This window comes from Camelus dromedarius, chromosome 7 (genome assembly GCF_036321535.1).
Source record: "Camelus dromedarius isolate mCamDro1 chromosome 7, mCamDro1.pat, whole genome shotgun sequence".
Lineage (NCBI taxonomy): Eukaryota > Metazoa > Chordata > Mammalia > Artiodactyla > Camelidae > Camelus > Camelus dromedarius.
The window spans coordinates 65,947,324-65,971,128 of record NC_087442.1 but is presented as its reverse complement, the minus strand read 5'-3'; the positions used below and the strand labels follow the sequence as shown (position 1 = coordinate 65,971,128).

The 23,805-nt window shown below is 37.9% G+C and overlaps 1 protein-coding gene across 11 annotated transcripts in view; it reads left to right on the top strand.

The window, feature by feature from the left end:
• ADAM22 (ADAM metallopeptidase domain 22) overlaps positions 1-23,805 on the top strand; it is a 205,940-nt gene that overhangs the window by 112,247 nt on the left and 69,888 nt on the right. For all 11 annotated transcript variants that reach the window (XM_064487601.1, XM_064487593.1, XM_064487596.1 and 8 more), the window contains exons 5-7: positions 15,848-15,930; positions 20,455-20,518; positions 22,265-22,334. In XM_064487601.1, coding sequence (XP_064343671.1) covers positions 15,848-15,930; positions 20,455-20,518; positions 22,265-22,334 — 217 coding nt within the window. The remainder of the gene's footprint in view (positions 1-15,847; positions 15,931-20,454; positions 20,519-22,264; positions 22,335-23,805) is intronic.

The following is a 23,805-nucleotide window of genomic DNA, read 5'->3' as shown; positions in this document are numbered from 1 at the left end:
CATAATTCTCAATACTTGAATACTTCAAAAGGTGCACAAAAGTGTGTTAAAGGACTAATGTTTCTTAAGATGTCTTTTAAGATGTTTTGTTTGCCAGAAAACCCCACGAATTATTAAAGACGCTATAAGATATTGTTGACTCCTTTTTTAGGTAAAAAATGTCCTCAGTTTGTCATTAGCGATAGAATTAAGCAAATTTAAAGTGTATGCTATAGTTTAGTGACTTCATTTTGCTTCTTCTACTTTTTTTTTTAAATAACAAGACTTTATTTAACATATCCTTTTATGAGACATAGGTTTTTCTCAAATTCATTGCATGTAATTGAATAGTACATAAATGCTTGACCCATTTCTTTTCTTGGCCTTGGGGAGCACAAAAATAGCTATTCATCTGCCAAAGTGTCTTTATATATGTTTATTGCAGCAGAAAAGATGAACTAAGGGGTTAATCTGTTTTTGCTTATCCTGGATATCAAGTTTCCTTATTGATTCTCAAAACAGCATTACCATCCAGAATCTTAGTTCTTTCTACAGAAGCAAGAAGAGTAAGTGATTAAGAAGAAAAGAAAAACCAGGCCTTGGTGTGCAGTAAATTTTGCTTCATGCATTAGTACAGAGTCAGACATACTGCTGCATCAGTGATAATCTGAAGTAGAGACGTGTGTCTGTGAGTGTGTGTGTGTGTGTGTGTGTGTGTGTGTGTGTGTATGTGTGTGTGTTTCAAATAGCTTTTAGGTTATCTTTGTTTTTGAGGCTGTCTTTCAAATGAAATGCAAGCAACAGCCACTGTAGCCAAAAAATCTATAAAAAGGCTTTTAAAAATCTTGTCTTCCTTTTTTTTTTTCAAGGAGAGCAACTCAGCAACTGCATTTCTCGTCCAAAATGCCTTTCTCATTTAAAACTTCCCCTTACATTTGAGAAACATGCTTCCTATCTTGATTTCTCACTACTGTAGCTTTTTTAAATGAATGGTTTTTTTTTTTTTTTGGAACCTCTTGGATAAGCGAATAATACTTAGTCACCTAGACAGTAATGAAGTCCTATGGCCTGAGAAGATGCATTTAGAAAGGATTTTTTTTTAATGAATCTATTTATAGAAGTTGTCACCTAACCTCTTAGTTTTATCACCCTGAATTTCAAATTGAAGTTTTAGGCATTTTCCCTGACTCTGTGGAGATGGGGAGATCTTTATCCAGTAAAGAAACTTAGCAATGTGCATTTTAAGACTGGCTGAGGGGCAGACTATCAATCAGAGAACTTCAGTTGGTCCTCTGGGGGTGCCTGCTGCCATGGTAACTGGGATTTTATTTTTAAAAACAGCTTTTTTGAGATACAGTTCATATACCATAGAATGAAGGGTATTAGGTCTCTATTTTGTCCATTAGGAAGTACATATTCCTTAACTGCTTGTGTGTAAATAGAGTTGATTAAAATGATCACAATTAATGAAGCAGAGATAGGAATGCCTGGCAGATGCAACTACCCATATGTTAGAATCTGTGTTAATGTTCTTCTTGCTGCATTTTCTGTGAGATTTAGGTTAAGAACTCTCAGCACTGAGCCCAAACTCTGAGAGTAGAGCCCCTGGTGAAGGATGAAGGAAAACTTCAGGTGCAGGTGTCACAGGTTGTGGGATGGGCATGTGGGTACCTCACACAGGTTCTTTCTGCCAGAGTGGAAATTTCAGACGTCATAGCTATGGATCTGGTATCTTTTTACACTACTAGAAAACAAGTTAACCACAAATAGATGCATTTTAAAATTAGACAACTTGGAGAAATTTTTCTCAAGTCCATTCTCTGAAATAGTTTAGCCATAACTTAACATCAGTCTGACTAGTAATATTACAATGATTAAAAAATATTGGTCAAGATATTTTCCTTATACCCAAATATTTAGTTACTAGCTATAGCTAAATTACTTGTAAATTTTACTATATTTAATAACTTCATTACCTCCAAACTGTTGACATAAATGATTTTTCTTAAACCTCAGGATATAAGAATCCTATAAAAATGAGATCTAGGCTTTCTAAAAAGTAAATATACGAGTAGGGTTAATTATCTAGGAATTTGATAAGAGGTTATTGAATTGAATTTCAGGGATTGTGGTGGGATTCAATTCGAGAATCTTCTGTTTTAGTATTGATTCTTTAATTGCAAATAGGATCACTGCAGGAAACCTTGTCTTTAGGGTCCTGTGGTTTTGAGCTGCTGCCCATTTTTAAATACTTTCAGTTTTAAATGGTGAATTATATCAGAAGGAGGACTCATTGATTTTCTCTATTACTAATACAAGAGCCATGATATCCTTATAGAAGTATTATAATGTATTTTATTTTTTTAATTTTTGGTGGGGAGAGGTAATTAGGTTTTGATGTATTTATTTATTTATTTATTTATTTATAATGAAGGTACTGGGGATTGAACCCAGGACCTTGTGCATGTTAAGCATGCCTCTATCACTGAGGTCTACCCTCCCCACATAACGTGTTTTAAATGCTGAGCAATAGTATAGCTGGAAAAACCATATATTTGATGGTTGGTGTGTGGGAAAGCAGCCTAGTGAGCTGCTTTCACTGATTGATAATTACCACATGTTACTGTCTGGTGGAAAGACTGTGCTTTCGTTTTCTATCTGTTAACTCCAGGACTAAGTCTTGGGGGCCAGTAACTGCTGCCAGGGGTTTAATGCTAGTTGCTTAGAAGGGTTAACTTCTTCTCCTTATAAAGCCAAACTCATTTTGCTTCCTTAAGGCTATTGGTGGCATGTTCTCTCCAGCTAATAAAACATACCATAACAGAATTCATAAATATATAAGGTTTGCTATGCTTCTGTTTTATATCATTCTCAGAATTTGGTATTTTTGCGAATAATTATTGTACCCATAGGTGCTCATTTTACCATCCTGGATTTCCCATTTTGTACAGTTGCTATCACTTTGAATCATATTGATATCCTTGATGGGATCAATACCTGTAACTGGACTGAGGAATAATAGGAGTAGAATTACTCATAGCAGTTGGAGAAATAGCAAATACTTGTGTGGTACTTACTATGTGTCGGGCATTAGTCTAATAAGCGTTTCACGTATATTAAGTCATTTAGTTCCCAAACAATGCCCTTGGTATCCTCATTTTGCAGATGAGGAAACTGAGTCCAGAAAGTTTAACTAACTTGCCTGAGAACTTGGAGCCAGGCAGTCTGGTGCCAGAATTCATGCTGTTATCCACTATAGTCTGCTCTCTCCATGGAAACCAGTAATTATAATAGCAGAGGAATCAGAATGCAAATATTTAAATTACTGCACTTCATTTTACTATTTGCAATCACATCTTCCTAAACAGTTGTTTTAGTAAGCCATGTGTTGAAGATGTAAATTGTTGGGTTCAGGTGAATCTCTATGATTCTAAATGTAAAATTTCCATTATCCTAAAGAAAAGTAAATACCTTCTAAGGAAGCCCTGTGTTTTCTGCCATTTTCTCTTACAGTTTATTTTTAGATCTCCTTAGTACTACTTAGAAGTTAGACTGAGTATTGTTCAGTAGAGGGAATTGCTGTAGCTTTTGAACTGTAACCATATGAAATAGTTTGCACATGGCAAACATGTGGCTCGTATGCCCATCTTATGCTTATGTGTACATGCATCTGCATGTGGAAGAAATGTGAAGTTTTTATGGACAAGAGTAGCTAAGCTGAAACATGTCCTCAGCCTGGCAAGAGACTAGAAGATATTTCGTTGTATCCCTGCCAAGGTGCTTCAAAGCGCCCATCCCCCTCCCTTCCCTAACACACACACCTGCACACCCACACTCACACACACCCTGCCAGGGAAGAGAGTGAAAGAGCCACACAAATCTAATAAACAAACACATAAAATGTTTTTCTTCCTTACATGTAACAGTTATTCCCGGTATGTCTCCTAACTTTACTTTTGATCTACCACAGGTCATCTATCCACAAGTCATCTATTTAATATCTTTTTGATGTGTTGGACACTGCAATTTTCCCCTGGCAGGCTTGTGCAGACATATGTTCCTCTGCCATCTTGTCATCAGTGTGGTTTCAGGGAGGTCTCAGATTTCATAATTTAATTCTCTTTGCATTATTGGAAAAATTCTTTGGGGATTAAGTAAATTTTGCTTTCCCTTGGGACCAGCAAGGTTGCTCAAGGTCCATCACTATGTATAATGTATCAGCTGCCTTAATGGCATTGTGAAGATTGCAAGTAGTCTTAACGCTGTAGCCAGAAGAAAATATATTGGCCCATTACCAGTTTATACAGGTCAGGTACCTTAGTGCTGGGAGTAAGGAAAACTGGGAAGTGACAGCTGGTGTCAGCATGAGTTCTGTTTCTAAGCTCTGTTTGTAACCTATTTAAGTAGAAGGTCCTCTTTATTTTCTTTCTCGTGTAAGATTTTTTTCCAGTTAAGTATCTGAAGAATTATTTCATCTGTTAATGTTTGAGACACTATCTATAAACTTAAAAAGACATGTTCAGCTGTAAATTAAAAAAATTAAAAGTAGCACTAACAGTATTTCTATATATAGAACTAATTAACTATTTTATAATAATGTTCCTATTTTAATTCTAATTACAGAACTAATCTTTGTACTATACAATGTCTTACGCAAATATATTTTCAAAACATTTTTTGAAATAAGAGTTAACTATTAAAGTAATTATGATTAAGCAGGAAGTTGTGAAAATGTTGTTTTCAACATGTTTGAAACTGAAGCTAAAAAAAAAAATCACAAATTGTTCCCATGGTGTTGTCCCAAACTAGTATTTTTTAAAATTTATTTATAAAATTTCTTATTTTCTGGTGAATTAATGGCCACTACAAAAATAAGAGCAGGCTATAAAGGAGAATTAATACCTTGGTATTGAATAGTTTGAATGTTTTCAGTTGAGTTTGGAGATAATTGATCAGATTTCCAGCTAATGTTTTACTATAGCAGCCTTCTCATTACATCTATGAGGTAGATCCAGATACACTTGGTTAACCCCATAGGAAACTCCTTAAGTATTAAAAAAAAAAATGGGAAATGACAAACATGTGCCCACAGAAACAGTTGCTAAGAAAAAACTACTTCATTTTTTCAGGCTTAGAGTCACTTTTTATCAGGTACAATCCTTAAGTACTAGTCTGCCTCCCTAAAGGATGTTGTTTGAGAAATTCCTCCTTAGTAAGCCAACCCTTTGTTTGTACCTTTAAATAATTTCTGAGATAATTCAAAATCATCCATGGAGGAGTAAAAATGCCCATTGAATGCCAGTATTGAGTTCTTGAGCACAGTGTTTAAGGCTCAAGGTGCAAGAGAGAAAAGAGATGCTGTAATGCAGCCTTCTTTTGGCAGCCTGAAGTCTTCCTTATTTATCCTTCCTTCTTCACAAAAAGAGTAGATGGGCGGATGCAATAGGAGCAAAGTGAAATGAAAGAAAAAGTTCACAGTGAAAGTGAGAAAAAAATGCCCTTTTCTTCTTTACCTCAAACCCTCATATATTTATATTTTCTTTAAAAAAGGAGAGGAAAACAACAACAAAAACATCCTTCTCAGATGGAACAGAAATCTTTTTCTTCCTTTTTATAGGAAGCCAAATATGCTTTCTTTTTTGTGCCACAGTCTTCTAGTCATTTATATTTTTTCTTATTAATGTTCAAACCTTAACCTAGAATAAGGTTTTAGATAATATGTATGTCTTATGCTAAAGGATTCACATAGAGCAACACATTTTAAAGTTTGTTGTTTGTAAAAAGATACGATGATATAGTAGTTTCCTGGAAAGAGTTATAATTTCATGAGTTTATAATTATATAGTCACTGTATGTGGTCCACATTGATTTTCCATTCTCCCAGTTTAGAACTTCATCACAGAGAACCTGATAAGTGCTCTCTCTGCATTACAGTAATTTGTTGCTGAGGAGCATTTTGTGGGAACCTAAAATGTTTTAGTAGTCTGATCAGACATTTTTATATTAATGGGTCTATAAATGATTACCTGACAGCTGAAAAAATAATTTCTCTTGCCTATTCTGTGGTTAAAAATAAGCAATTTTGGAAGCTCTGTTTGACTTAATAATAGAACTGAAGGTCAGGTTTACTGTATTATTTGTGTAGCAATAATGACTATTGTTAAATGAAGTTATAGGAAACTAGAATGGCTGGCTAGAGGTAATTAAGATACAGGTTAATCTTTTTATATAAAGGATGCTATAATAGACACCTGCAGTTTATTCCAATGAGCCAAGCTTCTTAGAAGCCAAATCTCTGGATTATGAACATAAAAATTCATTTGGTCACATTAAAAGAGATGAAAAGTTGTGCTATATTGAATAGTGTCCCCTCAAAATTCATGTCCCCTGGTACCTGTGAATGTGACTATTTTTTGCAAATAGGGTCCTTTCAGATGTGCTCAGTTGGAAAGCTCTAAACTAATGACTGGTGTCCTTATAGAGGGAAGTTTAGACATAGAGACACAGAGACAGACACACAGGAAGAATGCCATATGAAGACAGTGGCAGAGGTTGGAGGATGTGGCCACAAGCCAGGGAACACTGAGAATTGTTGGCAACCACTAGAATTTAGGAAGGATTCTTCTCGAGACCCTTCAAAGGGAGCATGACTCTACCAACACCTTGATTTCAGATTTCCAGTCTCCAGAACTGTGAGGAAATATGTTTCTGTTAGTTTAAGCCACTCAGGTTTTGGTAATTTGTTACGACAGTCCTAGGAAATTAATACAGAAGGCATTTTGATTATAACTAATGTAAAACAATTAAAGTACATGCTGGAGGTCCTGAGCCTGCAGACAAGAGGAGAGACTAACTTCTAAAAATGGATTGCTTCTCAAAAGACTTTACCAGTTATTCAGTTTGGGTGCTTGTGAGCTGTAACTCCTGGGACCCTATCATTGTTTTCGTGTTTTGTTTTCCACAGCTGACATTACCCAGAGTAATTCACTATAAGGAAAGACTCCTGCACAATAGTCAAAACAGATTGTAAGTTCACTGGGTCCCTAAAGGGCTTTTAAAAAAACAAAAACAAAAGACAAAAAACAACCTGAACGCTCACAAGAAAGTTATAGCCCCTATTTTCTGTGGTGTTTGCTGTCTTCCAATGAGTCTCTTTTCCTTATCACTTCTGTTTATACCCGGTGGCTTTCTAGTTCTGTCTCTTTTCTCCTTTCTTGTGGAAACTTTGGCTACAATAATATTCAAGAATATTTGCTACAATAATATTCTTATATATCTTGCCTCTTCAACAGAAACCGTGAATCTTTTAAATGAAGTTATTCTCGTTTTTTGTCACTTAGTTTTGACTACTTTTAGTTTTTAAGATTTTTTTTGGTTGAAGAATCTTTTCTAGGGCTTATCAGTGAATATTGAAATAGTGCAGAGAATTTGAATGATCATTTAACTCTAGATGTTGGAATGAGCTGATGTTTTGGAGACTGCTTGAACAACTGGAACTTGGAAAGGGATGGCAAACCCAAATGTCCAAAGGTATCAACCAGAAGTATAAATGAGAGGCAAACTAGCTGTAATAAAAGGAAGAATGTGTACTTTATTCATCTGCAGCTGATTTGTGACCTACAGGAAAGTGGAAATGTGGAAGTGGAGGTCTACTGTTAAAAAAATCCCCTAATTTTTGGGGGGAAATGGAAATTCAAGTTTCAATAACTGCAAAGGGCTGAGAGACTAACAGACTAACAAATTAGTCTGTTACAGTTTCCTCTGTGCTGGCAGAAGACTAGAGACCCCTGGGTCAAAGACAAAGGATTTTGTTACCCATGGCAATAGAAGTAGCCAGAATATCAACACTTTCTTAGACTTGTATCTTGAGCCTCGGTCCCCAGAGGGTGATAAATGAAAGGGCCAGGTGACACCTGTACACACAGTCTGTTGTGTCACTAGAGAAATTCTGAATTTAGAAAACCTGAGTCTTTTATAATAGGAAGTAAACATGCTTGTTCTTTGCTCTGGAGGGAGATATCTCTATCTTCAAAGGCTTTGCTCTATACAAACATCCTTGAAAGGGTTGTCCAGAAAAATCTCAGGCCATGAGGAGTCCTAGATTATTATTACAGCAAAGCGTTATTGAGTAACCTTTTGGAAGTTATTTCTATGGGTTATATTAAAAATGACATTTTAATAAGTCATTTAAATTAAGCCTGTTTACATAAGGGTAGTTTTTTTTTTTTTTTTGTCTTTTGAAACCTATAGTACTAAGTTAGAGTCTAGGAAGTATTCATTTATACGCTTGATGCTGGCTTTATATTTCATAACCCAGTATACTAACAAAACAAATTTTAGGGATTAATATGGGGTTGCCAATCTTTTTATTTTACCATGTATGGAAACAGCCCCTTCAAAATACCTAAATTCTGTTTACTATTTCTACCAATTTGAAAAGAATAAATATGACAACTAATGCAATATGGTACCCGGGATTGGCTCCTGGAACAGAAAGAGAAAATGAATGGAAACATTAAAGAAATATAAATGTTTAGAGCCTAGTAAAAAGTAACATACCAGTGCCAGTGTTTTAGTTTCAATAAATGTACTCAGCTGACATAAAATGTTAATAGTGGGAGAAACTGGATGATAGGTATATTAGAACTCTCTGTACCATCTTTGCAACTTTTCTGTGAATCTAAAATTATTTGAAAAGAAAAAGCCTATTAAAAATTAAAAATGGATAATTTTAATAAAGAGAAGGCAATAGCTAATCTCAAAACAAAGGACAGATTAAAAAATTAAATATATTTAGATTTATGAGAAATTGACTGAATTGCCCTTATTTTTCTTATTTTGTCATGAACTGGTAAGGATTTTGACATGCACTAGTATTAATCCATGGATTATCGGCCGTGTGATAGCTTTATTTAATTTTAATTTACTATAAAATGAGATTTTTTCCTCTACTTTCCTTAGAGAGCCTGTAAAATCAGATACTCTTACACTTTGTACCTGAACAGATGTTTAACCCATGTCCCTTCTGTGAATCCAGTCTGATTCTGTATAATCCCAGGTTATACATTTTAATCAGGGTGGGCTGGTGGAGTCTCTCCAATGTAAGATACAGCTTTTCTAGGGATTTCCTTGATGCAGGTGACCCTAGGGAGACTCAGAATATTCCTGACTCAAGGAGACTTTAAAATGTCATTTCTCATTGAGGGAAGGGCAAGGGTAGGAGGAGGGCAGATTCCTCATGTCAGTGCCAATCAGGAGGAAATTGGGAAGAGGCTGTTGCAGACAAACTCCTGATGGAACAGATTCCAGCCATGCAGCCACAAACAGGAGTCTGGGCAGTGAACATGCCTGGGAGGAATTTAAGATGCAAGAGAGTTCGGGGCAGGTCTTCATTTTCTACGAAGGGTATTAGGGTAGAGTGTAACTTCTCAACCTAAGGCAGCATGTTGGAATCATCTGGGCAGATGAACATCATGCCCAGGTCCCATTCCTAGGTGTCCTGATATGATTGGTTGGGAGTAGGCTTGATCTTTTTAAAAAGCTTCCCCTATGATACTAATGTGAGCCCAGGGTGGGGAGTTGTGCTAGTGTGAGCAAGGGTCTCGCTTGTGGAAGAGGATGATGGACATGGGCCCTGATCTGCAGGGTAGCAGGCCAGTCCCGAGACTGGTGCCCACAGAGCGGGAGAGAGTCTTGACTCAGGGAGCAGAGCAGCATCACGAGGCTTGCAGGGTGGTGTTTTGGTCTGGAAGTGTCTTCACTGACCCTGTCCCTTTAAGGGTAACTGATTTGCCTGTGACTTTCACAGATGTAGCACGGAATGACCCTCATCCTGGGACACTCCTTCGTTCCAGGCTAACTGGACATTGATCACTGTAGTCCGTTTAGTCCTGGCCAGAGCATCCTGTATGGTGTCCTATTACCAGCACCTACGAAAAGTAGCTCTGCTCTTCCTGGCTCCATACATGGCAAAATTCTTGCATATTCTTATGTCACCTTTTACCCTCCATTGTGTCTCTGATAAAACCAGATGATTTGGGGAGAACAAGAGAAGGAGTCTGGAGAAGAGATATGGCTCTATATCCTTTATGCTTCAGTTAGCATCTGCTCAGGAACTAGAATAGGATTTCAGTGAGCTCAGCAATGAGGAGTTTTAGAATGCAGAGGCAGACGTAGAGTGAAGCAGTTATTCTCAAATTTTAAAGTGCATTGAAGTCACTGGAGGGCTTCCAGAGACTTTGATTATGTCTGGGGAGAGGCTTGAGAATTTGCATTTTTAACAAGCTGATGTATTGGGGCTGGAAACCACTTTTAGAGAATCACTAGGATAAAGTGACTTGACCCTGCATCAGGCACACCTGGGTGTAAAGGCGGTCTTTAAATCTACGTTTTCTCACTTGTTGAAATGGAAAAATTAATATTCACTTTATCAGTCATCATGAAATAGTCATTCATCACCATGCACAATGCCCAGGATATGACAGACACTTTCATTCTTTCAAAGATCTGTCTTTCTGATATCCTCTACCTGGGGGTGCTTTGGTATTGGGTTGAATATTTTTAGGTTAATAATTCCAAATATGATCATCAGAATCAACTGGGGAACTTTTTGCAACTCTAGAAAGTCTGGAGCCCTCCCTCCTTGGAGATTCTGATTCAGCAGCTCTGCAGGAATGCCTGGGAACTAGGGGGAGATTCTGATAGTCAGTTTTGAGAACCCTGCTGTTGAGCAACATTTCTCTAGGGCAGGGCTTTTCAGCCTCTGCAGCTTCCTTGAATAATCTGGAGCATTTAAAAAGATGCTGATGCCTGCATCTGTCTCCTGAGATTATGATTTAATTGAGTTGGAGGACAGTCTGAGCATTGGGATTTTGAAAGCTCTCCATGGTGTTTCTGATATGCAGTCAAGGTTGAGGACCATTGCTCTAGTATAATCCTAAAGTAAGAAAAACATGGAATATTTGTTAAGCTGCAGATTCTTGGATCTAACCTCAGAGCTGCCTAAACAAACTCTCTGGATGGGAGACACGGTCACCTGCATTATCCGTTAAAGCCATGAAATGTTAGCCTTAACAAATAAAGTATGAGAATCAGACCTAAAGGGACACAATAGAATCTCTTACGGAGGAAATATTGCCTGACTGCACCCTCTTACCTAATTATTTAGCAGTTTACAGTGGACTTGACTTTGTATCTCATGGAATCCCCTGCATACTCTTGTGAGGCAGTGTGGGTTGTTAATTTCCCCATTTGCTTGATGAGGAAGCTTGATTCTGGGAGGCTCTTTCTCTAACAGCACACTTGGGGATATAAACATAGATCAGGCACCTGTGCTTCCCTGAAAGAAGACCAGAGTCTAGTGGGAGACCTGGGATAGAAATAAGAATGCAGGTAGAAAGATGGAAAATATGAAAATGCAGAGGAGGGGTTAGCAAGTTTAATTCTATGAGGAGGAGGGAATCTGAGTAGGCTTTTTAGAAGAGGCGGCCCTGGCCCGTCTTGGAGCTTATAAAGCTGTGATTTCCTTTGAGGATCTGGATGGAAAGCAGATGACTATGGCCTTGTGGCCGTGCTCTCATTGGTTCCCTTTATTGGGGTTTCATAGTTTTATAACCCAGGCTTTTTAGTTTCCTTTGTGTTATCTCATCACATTTATATTAAATTCTGCTTTTCTTTTGAGATCTCTCTGGCCGTTTAATAAAAATGTGGTTTGTCTTTGAATTTTGCAAATAAATGATTATTTTGACTTCCCTAGAGTAAAATTTGTAATAAGGTTTTTCCAGAGGGAAGATAAACCAATATGACATATGAACTACCATATAATTCATTTTTAGAGAGGTTGGTAATTTTTTTTTTAGCTACAACTATCTAATTAGCTAAAAATAAACATCTGTACTGTTATGGCTGTGTTATTAAATCAAGGAGTATGAAGAAAGTTTCAAGGACAATAGATTTATTTCTGGAACAAAAGAAACAGTAAGGAATAAAGCTATGATTGTCAGATGACTAAAAAGCCAAACTCTGTTAGAATGTGCTGTCTTTTTCCTTTTCCTACATTTGTCTTAGGTTATTGTACGTAATACCTATTTCTGTAAAGCATCTGGTTCCTCAAGAAAGTCATACGAAGATATGAAGAACCTTTATCATTGATAAGATTCGAGAAAATTGGCCTAAGTGATACTTTATTGAAATATACAATTTTTAATAAAATGCATTTTATTATTTTAAAATGCAGTGCATCTTTTAAAGCAGGTATGTGTAAAGAAATATAATTATATTTGTCCTTTAAAATATCCATTAAATTTTTAAATGCACATTTTCTTTGACCTACCAGGTCCACATCTGTAATCTATCCTACAGATATACTGACAGAAGTGCACAAAAATATATGAAAGGATGTTTGTTACAATATGGTTTATGACACCAAAAAAAAAAAAAAAATGGAGATAGTTCTAGTGGATAAATGTCCATTAGAACAGGACTGTTTAAATGAATTATGGTTCACCTCTATGATGGAATATTCTGCCATTGTTGAAAGAATGAGGCTGATGTCAATGTTACTTTAAGGAAAAAAATAAAGTGGCAGAACAGTGTGGATAGTGTAAACTCATTTGTACACTGGAAAAGATATATGTGTATTTATGTATCTACACATTTCCTTGAATGTGCATAGATGACTTGTCACGTGGGGCACAAAATCTGTCAAAAATGTTTACCTGTTAGGAGGCAACTGCAGCCTGGACAATATGTAGGAAGGGGATATTTTCACTCTTTACCATGAACGTCCTGAATTCTTAGGTTTTTCACCCTAAGTATTTATTACTTTAAAAATAATGGGTAAAAATATTATTAAAAAAAATCTATTAATTGAATTTTTGAATTTATTTTAATAATTTAACAATAGATTAATATAAATTAAAGAAGCCCTTTAATACTAAGGCCTCTGTTCTGGGTTAAGAAATATTTCCAGGTGGATTAAAGGAAAAAAGAAATCTACTTTAGTTCTGTAGTGGAAATAAATATTGATTTATGGTGAATAATTCCTGAAAAAAATCATAACACAGAAATTAATTTCCACCATTATTTAGAAGAGTTACTTAGAATACCAGTTGAGAGTCTCAAGATTTGAATAATAATAGCCCAAATCAAGGAGGTAGCCACCCCCTGCCCCACCATGTTTATGCTTCTCTTAAAGTGTCATGGAAACATTGATAATGATTCAACCGTATTGAGCTCTTCACTTCATTTGTAGTGTTAGGCTTTTGTGCAAATGGATCCTGATCATATGCTGTTTTTGGACTGACTCCTGTTTTTCAGAATCAGAAATCAGTGAAAGGTTGTTTTCTATTACCTAATCATCTATTTAGCCCCAATATAAAAGGAGGGTCGTTTCAAAACATGAGTTCTGTGCCCTTTTTTTTTATTATTATAATTTAATGTAACATTCCCCAAGTTGGTATTGTAAAGAAAACTTTAGTAATTTATAAAACATTTCTTATATACCTTTACCTCTGATGTGTCTTCCCCTCATACAATGACTTAACTTCTGTTGTTCCCTAATCTGATGCCATAATTCTTATGATTAACTTCTTAGTTTTACTTCTTTTTGTTTCTAGTATTTTTCTGTCTACTGTTCACTGTGAGTTTTAGACCTCTGAGAGAGATCTGATTGGGTTATTTAGTCAGTATTTAATTTAAAGAAACACTTTTAGATAGAATTCTTTCTCTTTCAAGGTCATTCCCATTGACTGTTGGCCTTTTGTGTCTGCCCAGTCGAAAGCTAGAGTTTTGATTTCTGGTCTAGTCAGATATGTCCGGGAAATGTTATCTGAAACATAATGACCTTTTCTGTACTTAGAATCTAATCTTTTGGACAGTTCACCAGTCTAACAGCCCAACAGAGGGAATTTTAAATTCTGTTACATTTACCCTGAGTGCTACTCCAAAGTTTAAAAACAAACAAAAAAAGTCAGCCTCGGGAAAGCTTAGATTTGCACTGGAGAACCCACAAGTTCTAAGTCTTAACTCATAAGTTAGTGTAGGAGGGACACGGGCCTTGTGTTCACACATTCACACAAAGTTTGCATCCCTACTTGGCAACTTCCCAGGTGGAGAGCCTTAATTCTTAGAGATTGTGACCTCCTATGTGAAACAGACGTAACAATATTTCTTTGTAGAAGTGAAGTGATGATTTAAGGAGTGTGTGTGTGTATAAATTGAGTAGGACAACAGATGACACAGAGTCATTATACTAGTAGCAAACATTTATTGAGTGTGTACCAAGTGCCAAGCATTATTCTAAGCCCTTTATGCATGTTAGCTCTTTAATCATCTGAATAATCCTATGAAATTATTACCCTCATTTGATAGATGACACAGGGAGGCTCTATAATTTGAGATTACACAACTAGTAAGTGAAGGAGCTGATAGCTCATGCTGTTAACATCTAAAGCAACCCTACCCTGGAAATCAGTGTCTAGCTTTGTTTCTACCCTTAAGTCTGTGGCCTTCTGGGCTCCATCCCCTATAAGAACCACACAGGAAGTACCTCCCTTTCTCTTCCTCTATCCAATCCAAGCAGGATCCTCAGTTCATGATGCTTAGTGACTCTCTCGGGAATCTGGAGGTGCCACAGTGTCAGGGATTGCACTGTTCACCGTCTTCTGCTCTCCACCCCTCACTAAAGCTGAGCTCCAGGCAATTCTGTGGGATTATCTCATGAGGAGCGGCAGGCTCGGGCCAGGCTGCCCTCCTTGGAATTCCTGAGAAGAAAATGTCTTCAGCCATGTTCCGTGATTACGTCTTCCTGTTCTCTCCCCTCCGCTTGTCAAGCCCTGAGTGTTTTAAGTAGAGTTAGTCCTTAAGCCAGATAGTGATGTAGGTAACGTTTGCCCCTTTAAACTACCCATTCCATCAGTCCTTCCATTGTTAGGCTTTCATCTCTCAGTGGGTCAATTGGATTAGCAGCTTTCAGCTTCTGAATAAATGGGAGGTTAGTGGGGGGAATGGGAAAGGTCATTTAGACTTGTGCTTCTGAAACTTTAATGTGCACATGAATCTCCTAGGGACCTGGTTAAAATGCTGATTCTGATATAGTCGGTCTGGGGTGAGTCCCGAGATTCTGTATTTCTGACACACTCCTGGCAATGCCAGAGCTGCTGTTTTCTAGACCACACTGTGAGTAGCAAGTATCTACAGGCTGGGGTACCGCCCTGAGATGGCAGAGGAACTGCCCTATTGCCTTTTCCAGGAACATTTAATCAAAAGAAATGAATCTCTCAGTGGAATTTAGTTAGAGTGACTGGTTGCTAGAAGAAATTTCTCAATTTCAAACCATACACTAGACTGCTTACCAGTAAAGCCATTCCTGGTTGGAGAAATGAATAGTGTAAAACTTGCCAAGTTTTGATACAAATGCTGTAAAAATAGGCGTTTTCCTCCATCAGTTTAATCTAGTTGACTCTCAGATGATTTATATTCATTTTACTTAGCTTTATGGGGAAGAGCATCATTTTGCTGCTGCTCACATTGAGTTACTCAGGACTGAGGAAACAGCTGATTAAAGTTTTTTTCTGGTGCAAGGGCCACCTGTGTATTTCAGTATCTCTTTCTTTCTTCCTTCTGTCATCACCTACATAAAAGGAAAATTAAGTCAACTTTTATTTCCCTGTCTTTTGATTTGGAGTCAGTTGGCTAGAAGTGTTAATGAATAATTCTGTTAGAAATGGTTTGGTAATTGGAATCTGGATAATGAAACATTGTACAGAGCTTTGCTCTGGGAGGTGTAGGGTGGGCAGAAACCTTTGAAGTGGTGAGACTGATTCTCTCTGTGATGGGGAAGGCTTACATTCTCTATTTCTGCTTTCAGGGAGGAGAACACTGTTACTACCAGGGCCACATCCGAGGAAACCCTGTCTCATTTGTGGCGTTGTCAACATGCCATGGACTTCAGTAAGTGTCCAGTTTTGTTTTTTTTTTTTTGTGCCATCCATTCTTTCAATCACTTATTTTCTTTATTTTTAATGCCCTGTGGTCGAAATCCCTATTTTGTGTCAAGGGCTAATTTTAAATCAGTGATGGATCTGATCTTTTTCTCCTTTGTGGTTTATAAACCAAGCAAGTTGTTCAGTTAGAGTTGCAGAAACCAGGGACTCTGAAATTATAACATGATACCTGAGTGATGTTGGAAACTTTTTTCTCATTCCATCTAGATGGGGACAGGAGCGGTTTGGGTAACTCTGGTCTAGTTTCTGTGGATATTTGTCCCCTGGGTACCAGTTCTATCCCTCCTCCTTCTTGGTGTTCATTTTAAATGTTTATATGGAATAACAGAAATTTCAGGGGATGAAAACTCCTGACTCCTTGCACAAAGACAAAGGCTGGAGGTGACTTCAAGAGCTCATGTGTTTTAGCTTTTTTTTTTCAGCCAGAATCTCACCTAACCCACAGCAGACTCATGGAAGGTCCATTTGTTCTCAGAAATCTCTAAGAAATGGATTTCATGCCTCCTTGGGGCCTTGCTTCCTTTCTCATAACCTCCGCTGTCAAAGTTGGCTTGCTGATGTTTAACATGGGACTCCAGCTACTTCCCCCAACCTGTCGATAATGGTGATACCCAGGTGGTGTCTCTCCCCTGTTTTGTGACCCCTTGTAAATCTTTCATGTCATCCCTCAGCATTCCATTTAGACTAAGTCATCTCAGTCCTTGTTACTCCTTTGCAGGGCACAGAAAAAGCCAGCACTTTAATTTAGTTTTGTTCAGTTTTTGTTTGGAAACCTTAAAATTCTTCCTGTCCGTTATCCATTTAGAGGTGTGGGTTCTTCATCTGACAGTTATTGAGTATCTGCTGTGTAGCAGCCACTTGGAATATTAAGGAGATTAGAACATGAGCCCTGCTTCCAAGAGCTCCCAGTCTCTTGGGGAAGCTAAATTTAGTTTAGCTTCATGCTTTAGAATGTGAAAGGTATATTTGTTTTCTTTGAGAGAGAAAGAAAACAGAAAAATGCAAGCTTAGATGGGTACTGAAGAATGAGGTTGTCCTTCAGGGCTCCAGAGAGATGTCACCTGAAGAAGGTGAAGTGGACCCTGGAACGGGCTTTGCTGGACTATTCCAAGAAATGGATTAGACAGGCAGGTCTTAAAGAGAGCAAGGAAGCAGCTCTAATGGGAAAGGTTAGGAAATCTAGCCAGTCTGCATAAGTGGTGCCTCTGGTCAGGCTCTGGCAGTAGATGTGTGAGAGGCAGGAAGGAGAGAGTGCAGGGGGTCAGGGAAAGAGCCAGAGAAAAGAGGTCATATGTCTGAGAGCCTGGAAGCCTTCCATCTGCTTATTGTTTGTGCTAAAAGACTGTTCTACTGATTTTAAATGAATTCTTTGAATAAGGAGACAGTTTTACAAGGACAAAATCCATACCTAATATTCGAGAGCCTCGACTTTCTTAATCTGGAATAAAGAAATGTCGACGTCCCCTTCGGCAGTAAAATTGTTTTATCTGATCTCAAGAGGAGCACAGCTGTCAGCCAGGAATAGTACACGGGGCCTGTCAACGTTGGTGACAGCAAATGTATATTGTAGGAGAGTGATATCAAAAAAAAAGAGGCTTTTTCATCTCTCTTCCTCTTAAAATCTCAATCCAGAGTCACAGTGTAAGCATCTTGCCTAGTACGTGATCCAATCCCCTCCCCCCACCCTGTTTTTCCAAATGGGCACAATCTTGTGGGAATCAGAAAGAAAGTATTTCTGCCTTCTAAGGACGCTAGCAGACCTGAGACCCTAAGACCAACAGATACTAATCCTCCACAGTCCTTTGAAGGAGGATGGAAAGGGAACTTCACAGAAATTTTAGAGTGAGTAGAGCAAGAATAGAATTCAGAGCCTTTTCCCGTTGTTTTAACTAAGTAAAATTGACTTCTACTTGTAGAAACCTTTTCATGTAGGACTAAACAAAGAAACAAACAAAAATCCAAAAAACCCCACTGTGTTTAGGAACACTGTCAGGATTGTGTACAGGTATGTTTGGGTGTTACTCGACTTTATGGGTGTGTTGGATAATTTACTTTTGTTCCTCTTTGTTATTTATGAATTATTACTTCTCATCTTGATTTTACCTTCTGAACAAAAATTGCTGACATTTATTTAATGGAGCTATTTCTAAATAATAAATAATTTCTGTTGTCTCAATTGCAGTGATTTAGGTATGAGATTTGTTATTTCATCCATGACTCATCTTTTATAAATTACCACATACATGTTGAGATTTTTCATTTTTCTTGATTTACTGAATTCCATTAAAGAACATAAAGGGTAAAATAATCAGATTTATAGGTTTTTCATAAAGAACCTGCAAGAGCACATTTTTTTTTTTTTTCAGATTCGAGGGACTAATGGGCAATATTTTGATCCTTATGTTTGATGTTATGACAAAATCCTGCAACTACGGGAACCTTAAAGAAGGGAATCAAATGTAAATGTATTGCCCTCTTGTGGCAATTTGTAAGAATGACTGTTTCCTTTCAAAATCCTGTTTTGATGCAGCCTTTTAAATTTTTAGCTCAATTGGCTGGTAGTAACTTGGTCCTAGCTGTAAGTTTTTATCAGTTAATATTGTGCGGTGGACTCAGTATACTTACTGGAATTTGTGTAACAGAAATGTGTCGGTTCTCAAACAAAGCAAATGAAACATACACTTTTTAATTGTTAAAGAATCAAATATGGTATATTTTCATATAGGCTAACAGAATCTTCTGGATATGGATGGTGTCAGAATCTGCTTTGTTTATACCGTGTATCATGATGTTTAAACCTAATAAAAACAACCGATTTTTCTATTAGACACTTACCTAATTCAAGAGGAAGTAGCACCATCACTATTTAAACAAAACAATCTGCTTGCTCCTTTATCAGTGTAGCCTCGTGAACTTTGGCAAAGGGTGATGGTTCTGTACAGTTTTCTGGATGGGTCTGGCCAGTTATCAGCAGAATGTTTCCTGCCGTATTTGCTCTTCTGTTTTGAAAATTATCCCCCGACTGATTCCTGAGGCATGTACTGTCAGTAATGTCTTACAGACTGCATCTGTTTATCTTTAAATCCCAAACTCAATGTCATCCAAATTCAGAAAGTGCGCTTTGGGGTGAAAACATCACAGATGTGAAAAGAGCAAGTTGAGGACATGTGGAAGATGTTACTGCGGGAGGGAAAGAATGTGAACAGAGCTGGAGACATTATAATTATAGATCAGGAAAACCAACTGACTTCACTAAGCCATCAACGAAAGACAAATGGTTGTCTGTGGTTAACAGCTTGGGTGTCATGCAGTCATTTCTGTCTAACACTGAAAATGACTGCAGAAGATCACAGCTTCGCCCTCCTCAGGTGCCTGACTGGTAGGACAGGCTCCTTCAGTGTCATAAGGGACAGGATCTCAGGAGAAGGACCACGTTCCTCTAGAAGGGATGGCTGTCGGGATCTCTCTGAGAGGGAGCTGAGGACCTTTATAGCTTAAGATGCCCTCCAGAGGATTTCTCCATTGGCTGATGGTCATCTCCAACCTCTAAGAGGTCCAAAACTGACCTCCACATTTACTCCATGCAATTTAGGCAAGTAGCTTATCTCTTGAGCTTCAGTTTCTGTACTTGGAAAATGTGGATAGTCCTTGTATCTCCCTCATAAATTTGTGGGAAAGATTAAATGAGTGTCAGGTGTTTAACTTGTGGTGGGTTGTTGAAGTGTGTCAGCTCTTACTACCAGAGCATCTTCCGGGTGGATGGTAGGGAGGCCATTCTCAGTATCTTTCCTGACCACCTGCATCAGAATCACGGCAGGGAGGCGGGGAGCAGAGGTCGTTTAAAATGCAGCTTCCTGGGCCCCAGCCAGGAAATCTGAGGAGGACCCTGGAAGTTTTGCATTTTTATAAGCTCTCCTGGCAATGACTTGCATGTTAAGGTTTTAGATTTCCATGTTGGAAGGGGAATAATGGACCGCAGTTAGACAATGGGAATCCTGAGCCTGGGGAAGAGTCAGGGTAGGGGATCCTGCTGCTTCTGAGGTGTGTGTGGGTATGGTGTGGGAGATGTGTATGTGTAGGGTGTGTGTGTGATGTGTGTGTGATGTAATGTATCATATATGGTGTGTGTGTGTGGTGTGGGGGTGTGTGTGACAGTGGTATGTGATGTGCATATGTGTGTGTGTGGTATATAATGTATGGTATATGGTGTGTGGGTGTTTGTGATGTGTGGTATGGTATGTGGGGAGTGTGGGTATGGTGTGCGTAGTGTGGGTGGTGTGTGTGTGTATGACATGCAGTGTGGGGTATGCGTGGGTCTTTGGTATGAGGCGTGCATCCTGTGGTGATGGGTGGGACTGAGAAGTGGGCATTGAGAAGTAGACTGGTCCTCCAGCTGCTGCTGATTTTAAAATGATCTTGTTCTGAGGCAAGAGTCAATTGCCAGGCCCAACTATTTTCCTGTTCTTGACAGTGGGATGTTCTATGATGGGAACCACACCTATCTCATTGAGCCAGAAGAAAATGACACCTCCCAAGTAAGTTCTCCTTCTATTTGCTGTGGTGAATGTAAATATTGATGCTTAGAACTTTCTCCCCCCTCTTTTTATTCTTTTTGTTCTCTCCCTTTTGTTTTATTTTCATATTGTTAGGATCAGGATTATATCTATATAATTTATTATTATATAATTATTATTATATAATCCTATATCTATATATTGTATATAAATTTTGTATTTATACATTAAATATTTCATATATTTATATATATTTAAATTAAATAGTGGATAAGTCAAAACCATAGTGATCTTTTTCATTAAAAAGTCTATCTGTTACTCTTTTTTTGTGTTGGAAATGCATTTCCTTCTGAGGTGTTCTGAAGCCTTCATTTCTCTCTCCACCATCGTGTCCTGTAATCTGTTTTAGTCTGCTCAGGCTATCATTACAAAATACTGGGTGGTTTAAACAGACATTTATTTTCTCATAGTTCTGGTGACTGGAGTCCGAGATCAAGGTGCCAGCAGGGTGGGTGTCCATTGAGGGCTCTCTCCTTGGGGTGCAGACGGCCACCTTCTCTCTGTGTCCTCACGTGCAGAAAGAGAGTATGAGATCTGACATCTCTTCCTGTTCGTATAAGGAGACAGCCTTATCAGATTAGGACCTCACCCTTATGACCTCTATTTACCCTAATCACTTCCTTGCAAGCCCTAGTTCCAAATACAGACATATTAAGAGTTAGGGCTCAAACATAAGAATTTTGGGAAGGACATAGACATTCAGCTCATAACAGATCAAATCTACAGATAATGTGATTTTGCACCCTTTTTTCCTTTTTAGATTACAGATTTTTCTCTATTTCCTATTATCTTCAAGGCCCCGTGCTGATGAAATTTAGAGAAACCTAGGTTTTCTTAATTTTCTCCCTCAATTTAGTTGAAACATTCATTTTTTTCCCACAAATTAGAAAAAGATTGAGTTAACATTACTGACGACAGAGAAATATAATACACTTCCATCCTAGCTCTGCGCACACAAATACTCTTCTTTGTGTCATACAGCATTGGTCAAACACTTAGAGAGGCAAATAATTTCAAGAAACACACGTTGTTTTGCCACTCGTAAACAATCTTGTATGGGAAACTTTTTTGGGTATTATTTCCTGGGCACCCACTGCCAGCTGTCCCGTCACTTCACTCGACAGTATAATTTTTTAAAGGTCATATCATGAAACTTGACTATTTATGACCTCTTTTTTGTAATTGAATGAAGTCAGATGAAGTCATTTAAACATTCATTAATTTTCCTTAGATGAAACATGGCATTTCATTGGTTGGCTTTTCACAGAGGTTTGGATGACAGTTGAATTTGGGGGCAGGGTCTGCTTCGGGCATCTGCTTTTCCAGTTACCTTGCTCCCTGCTAGTAGGCAGACTATTAGCTCTGCAGTCTGCCCGGCAAAGCTATCAGGCTTTAAAAGGGGGTAGGGACCCATGGAAAGAAACCAGTCCTTGGGGGAATAGGTCCATTCATTTCTTTTCCATTACTGCAAGCTTTGGTTTCTCTGTCCGTAAAGGCATTTTGCTTCTAATAGGATCTCACTCCAGGGCTGGGAGAATACAAGAGTGAGTGGGAGGGGTTATGCAACGGGCCATTGCCTTTCCAAACCCAAGAGAAGGTGTACTCAAGCTACGGTTCTTTTAAGGTCTCAGTCTCTCCAACTATGATTGCCTGAGGCTGGAGATAATCTGGTTGTACGTGCTTCATCTCTCGTTTGTGTTATTTCAGGAGGATTTCCGTTTTCATTCGGTTTACAAATCCAGACTGTTTGAATTTCCGTTGGATGATCTTCCATATGGTATGCTCTTCATATGGTGATTTGCGGGGGAAAAAAAATGACAACTTTAATAATTCATTTTAATGTTTTAGAGCTTATTATGTGTGGAATATCATTAGCCCACGACTGCTCATAACAGTTTTAGAAAGTAAAGTCAAGTGATGTCAAGAGAGAGAATAAAATGTAAACTGATCTCATGTTTATAGTGGAGGAGTTGGGAAAGAGATAGCTTGAACATGATGAAGGAAACCTTTTTAAAATAAGACTCCAAGTAAGGTACTACAGGAAAAATCATGTTAAAGCAAAAGTTGGTCTGCATAGATAGAATATATAAATATTCACTGTTGGTGAGATACTGAGTTTATAAACTCAGGATGAGGTCTTAATCATTTTCCTGATTTGTTGTTTCCTCATTTCTTTCTGCCCCAACATTTTAAGAAAGAACTAGTGTAGATAAACATTTATTATTATTATGTGCTGTTTGTGAAATTCATCTTTCCTTCCCGTGTGTATTGGTGTATTGGTGGGATTTCCTTCCCGTGTGTAATCCCAATCGATAAAATGATTCCCATTTTATAGATGAAGAAACGGAAGCTCAGCTAGTTTGCCTTTTCCAGGGTCTCACAGCTGGGAAGGGGCTGAGCGAGGGTGTGGACTCTGGCACCCTGAGAATGTGCACTGGGAGAGAGGCACAAGGACAAATGGAAAAATTACTGGACTAAAATAAACCCTAAACTACTACTTAGGAAAATGACTTAAAGTTTACATTGTCTTCTCATTGGAAAATGAAATAAGTGTTTTATAATGTTCCATCCTCTCTGAAATAAACATGAGGCACCTTGACCTTCTGTAGGTACCCCTAAAGAGAAACAAAACTCACCCCTTTTCTCTTGCTACCAAAGGGCTAGAAGATCCTGTTTGACAGAATTCACTCTTTGGAAAAATCTGCACATGAGCACATAGAAGCTCTTACTTTACACAGACGCTTTAGACTGTTTCTTCGTTATCTTATGAAACTTTTTATGATCCCTATTATGGGAAGAAAATAAATCATGACTAGCTGCCTGAGAACAAAGTTACACTGTAATAGGCATTGCTGGAAACAATCAACATTAATTAATATTTAAAGTAGTAAATAAAGATTTCCCCTAAGGACTTTGTTGTAGGCTTGCCATGATGCAATCTTACAATTTTTTTAAAAAACTTTATGCGGGGTTTCTTTTTCAACAGAAACTTTGGAAGTGACTTGGCAGTTTTGCTGTTATTAAAAATGAGTTTTGAGCGTAGTCTTTGAAAACTCAAGCCTATCTCAATTTGTTCCTGGCTTTCTTTTCTTATCAGAAGTTGACAATGTCCATTTTAAGAGTGTTACTTTTCTCCCAAGATACTTAGACTTACCGAGACAAATTAGAAGGAAACAAGAAATAGACAAACTGCAATTTTTGTGATGTAAGCCCAAAAGGAAGCTTACTTATTTTAGGTTTGGTAAAAG